This window comes from Cyprinodon variegatus, unplaced genomic scaffold (assembly GCF_000732505.1).
Source record: "Cyprinodon variegatus isolate N-32 unplaced genomic scaffold, C_variegatus-1.0 Scaffold239, whole genome shotgun sequence".
NCBI lineage: Eukaryota > Metazoa > Chordata > Actinopteri > Cyprinodontiformes > Cyprinodontidae > Cyprinodon > Cyprinodon variegatus.
This window is the reverse complement of record NW_015150692.1, coordinates 876,635-878,186: the sequence shown is the minus strand read 5'-3', so window position 1 is coordinate 878,186 and position 1,552 is coordinate 876,635. Positions and strand designations below refer to the sequence as shown.

Sequence of the window (1,552 nt, the reverse complement as noted above, 5' to 3'; positions counted from 1 at the left end):
ACTCCGACACATTTATTTCGTCATTTTGAATACACAAGTGTAAACAAAACTACTCTCTAGACAATATCACTTTTTAAATTCACATGAATGGGAAACGTGGCGTCATTTGTACAAGGAAGAATTCAATTTCAGCTATCTGAAATGTTAATTTTAGATAGGAAGAATGTTATTTTAGATATCTGAAATGTTCAGTTTTACTAGGAAGAAATGCATTTCAGACATCTGAAATATATAGTTGGTCAAGCTAATAAATGTCAAAAGGGACACTTAACATTTCTAAAGATTTCTAGGTATTTGAAAGGTTATTCTTACTAGCACAATTATATTTTTAGCAGCCTGAAATGTAATTTTTTTTTTAGGAAAAATTTAGCTATTTGTACATTTCTGGCTTCGAGGAATGTAGTTTTGACTAGGAAGAATCTTATTTTAGAGGTCAACAAATGGAACAATAGAGAGGAAGGTGCTTCTAATAAATGTTAAAACGGCCTGCCATAACCCTGAGGATGAAGGTGCGTCAGAGAGCGGGAGGAGGAGGATAAGGGGGGGTAGCTAGACCCAGCTAACACCAATACTGGCAGCTTGTTTATCTGTGTCTCAGTGCAGTCTGACTGACATTGATGTCACGCACAGAGACAAAGAAACGCTGAAGAAACGAGTTGATGTGTAAACCAGCGGACACTCCGTTTAGAAAAGTAAAACAATGAGCAAATGGTGAAGGAGGGCAGGGTGAAGACAGAAAGGGCATCTCTGAGTGAAGCAGCAGCAGCAGCAGCAGCCTCCTCCTCCCGGACTGTAATCTGCGGATGAGAGTCGGTGTGTGACCCGCGGCTCAGCGGGAGCTCTGCTGCCGATAGGAGCAGCTGATTACCGGTGAAAACAGCAGAGACCGCAGACAGCCACCATGAAATTCACCGAGCATCTCTCAGCTCACATCACACCGGAGTGGAGGAAGCAGTACATCCAGTATGAGGTGAGCGAGTTTCACAGGTTAGCCCGGCTAGCCGTCCGGCTAGCTCTCTGGAAGCCGGGCTGGATGTCTGTCCAGTTAAGGAGGATTTGTTCAGCCCCAGAGCGGCGCGTTAACAACAACCTGCCGCCATGGAGCAAACAGGAAGGGAGGAAAAGTGCTGCGAGTTGTTAGAGAAACAGCAGCAGCCGTTAGCTAGCAGAGCAGCCTGCTGGGTTTGTTTAGTTTCTCCGTGTTTGTTTTTTTATCGGGCTGTTTATGGGACAACAAGATGTCCGGCTGAGTCAGCGGGTTTCACATGATTTAATCTTTGCGTCCGTTGACCCCGATGGCGGCTGTGAAACAGCTGAGACAGCTGCTGATCCTGCGGCTGTTTAAACATCAGAGGCGCTGATAACTCAATCTGCGACCTTTGACCAATTAGGGCCGCAGGGATGAAGGCCCCCCATGACTGAATGTTGGTGGGACACTTTATCCATCCTGCTGGGGTGTGCGGAGAAAAATCTGCAACTAAAGGTTACAGAACAGTGGAAAATCACCATCTTCCCCAGCTTATTCCCAGGCTCAACATGGTTGGATATTTAA

The 1,552-nt window shown here is 45.5% G+C and overlaps 1 protein-coding gene across 1 annotated transcript in view; it reads left to right on the top strand.

Annotated features, from left to right (window-relative positions):
• The first annotated feature begins 529 nt into the window (after positions 1 to 529).
• LOC107089128 (xenotropic and polytropic retrovirus receptor 1 homolog) overlaps positions 530 to 1,552 on the top strand; it is a 55,812-nt gene continuing 54,789 nt past the window's right edge. The window contains exon 1 of the mRNA XM_015381712.1: positions 530 to 970. Within this exon, the coding sequence (XP_015237198.1) occupies positions 902 to 970 (69 nt within the window). The 5' untranslated portion in view covers positions 530 to 901. The remainder of the gene's footprint in view (positions 971 to 1,552) is intronic.